Genomic DNA, 1,894 nt, shown 5'->3' with positions numbered 1-1,894 from the left:
TCCCTTCCGACCATAGAAACTATGAAACTATGAAACTATGAAAATCAATTAGGATGCCAAGAAGTTAGTTTTCTTTAAAAAGCCAACATTTTTTTTCACAAAACTCCAATTTCAGGTTCTTTAAAACTATTTTTTCTCTCAAAAAGATTCAGAGCAGCTCCATTGATGACCATGGATATTCTGTTAGTGCTTCAAATGGCATTCGCAATAACAGAGTGATGAAATTACCAGTTACTTGTCTGTCCGAGATGATTATTTCATCAAGGTAAAACTTTCCAGGTGGTTCCTCATCTACCTCAGGGAGCAGCAGGACAATCTGATGCACCAGCACTGTTGAGTTTGCTTGGCGGTCTAAAAGGAGTTCAGAGTTGTTCACACAGCTCCTCCACAGGTCAACACATGTAAACTCCCAGCTGAGAGGTATTAAAACAACATTTTAATAAGAGCCATTGCAATCCATCACCTATCTGGACAGCTGCCTAAATATCCTAAGTGAGTGCTGGTGTAAGGGCTACCATCTTGGCCAATGTATTAGACATTGAACCTAAGACTGCCACCGCATGAGGTTGCTACAGTTGAGGCCATTGCTGGGACCATAACAGCCTCGAATCCTCTGTACATTAGTCCAGAAGAATTGTCACACACACTCTGTGCCACGTGGCAGTGAAAAAGGACATTCTCGTGTTCAAATTGTTTTAAGTAAGACTGAAATGTTTTGGGGTGTTTGGCATGTGATAGAAAGATTGGTTTCCATCCTTGTCTTTCATACTAGGACTCCAACATGTTGTGACAATGACACCCACACCAGCCCCTGGCCAGGAACTCAAAGTCTGCACCTAGTAAATCATGTGGTTCCAAAAATAAATGCACTTGCATGGCCATCCTACTTGCTCACACCCCTCTCCTGATAAATAGAAACTGCAACTGTTTGATGTCACTAATGCTAAAACCTGCACTAATCAGCATTTCTCTTACTCTGAAGATACAGGGGGAAAATAGCCTGTGATGACATTTTATGTTTCCTTTGTCCAGGGTTGTGTCATGTTTTGCTCACTCTTGCCATAATCCTTTGTGCCAGTTGCTGCCATACCCCATTTGAAGCAATAGCATACAACTGGGGCCAGTCCCCTCTGCTAATGCAGGACGCAGAGCTAAGCCAGTGGCTTGTCTCTACAATAAGAGGCAAAGAGGAACCAAACTCAACAGCCAGGTTCCAACACTAACATGTATAAATGTAAATTAAGAACATCTAAGATGTCACACCAAACTAGACATATCCATCTCTCTCAGGGCAGTGGAAAGTATTCAAACAACAGCATGATGGGATCAGAACCCCAATCCCAACAATCATAAGACCCACCATGGCTCTTTAAAATGCCAGGTCACAGGGTGCCCCAGCATATTGACTGCCTTGTCCCACATTTCCCACAATAGCTCTGGAACAAGACACTTTAAAATGCCTTGTTTCAAGGCAAGGAAAGTGGTTCTTCCCCTCTATTCAGCACTGGTGAAGCCACAGTCTGCAGTCCTGTGTAGAGTTTTGGGCTTCCCACTACAGAAAGGATGTGGACAAATTGGAGAGAGTGCAGTGGAGAGCAATAAAAATGGTGAGAGGGCTGGGGGACATGACTTATGAGGAGAGGCTGAGGCAACTGGATTTATTTAATCTAGAGAACAGGAGACTGAGAGGGGATTCATCAGCAGCTTTCAACTACCTGAAGGGGGTTTACAAAGGGGATGGAGCTGGACTGTTCTCAGTGGTGGCAGATGACAGAACAAGGACCAATTAGCAAATGTGGTCCCCATCTTCAAGAAGGGGAAGAGGGAGGACCCGGGCAACTATAGGCCCGTCAGTCTTACCTCAATCCTGGGGAAACTCTTTGAGAAGATCATC

The 1,894-nt window shown here is 44.1% G+C and overlaps 1 protein-coding gene across 13 annotated transcripts in view; it reads right to left on the bottom strand.

Annotated features, from left to right (window-relative positions):
- The window catches only part of PKHD1 (polycystic kidney and hepatic disease 1 (autosomal recessive)), a 484,191-nt gene that overhangs the window by 411,192 nt on the left and 71,105 nt on the right, over positions 1-1,894 (bottom strand). For 12 of the 13 annotated variants that reach the window (XM_019520930.1, XM_019520934.1, XM_019520940.1 and 9 more), the window contains exon 21: positions 229-413. The exons of the other annotated variant lie outside the window; for it this stretch is intronic. In XM_019520930.1, coding sequence (XP_019376475.1) covers positions 229-413 — 185 coding nt within the window. The remainder of the gene's footprint in view (positions 1-228; positions 414-1,894) is intronic. 13 annotated transcript variants of the gene reach the window in all.

This window comes from Gavialis gangeticus, unplaced genomic scaffold (assembly GCF_001723915.1).
Source record: "Gavialis gangeticus isolate Ggan-Ray unplaced genomic scaffold, GavGan_comp1, whole genome shotgun sequence".
NCBI lineage: Eukaryota > Metazoa > Chordata > Crocodylia > Gavialidae > Gavialis > Gavialis gangeticus.
This window is presented reverse-complemented; position numbering and strand designations above follow the sequence as displayed.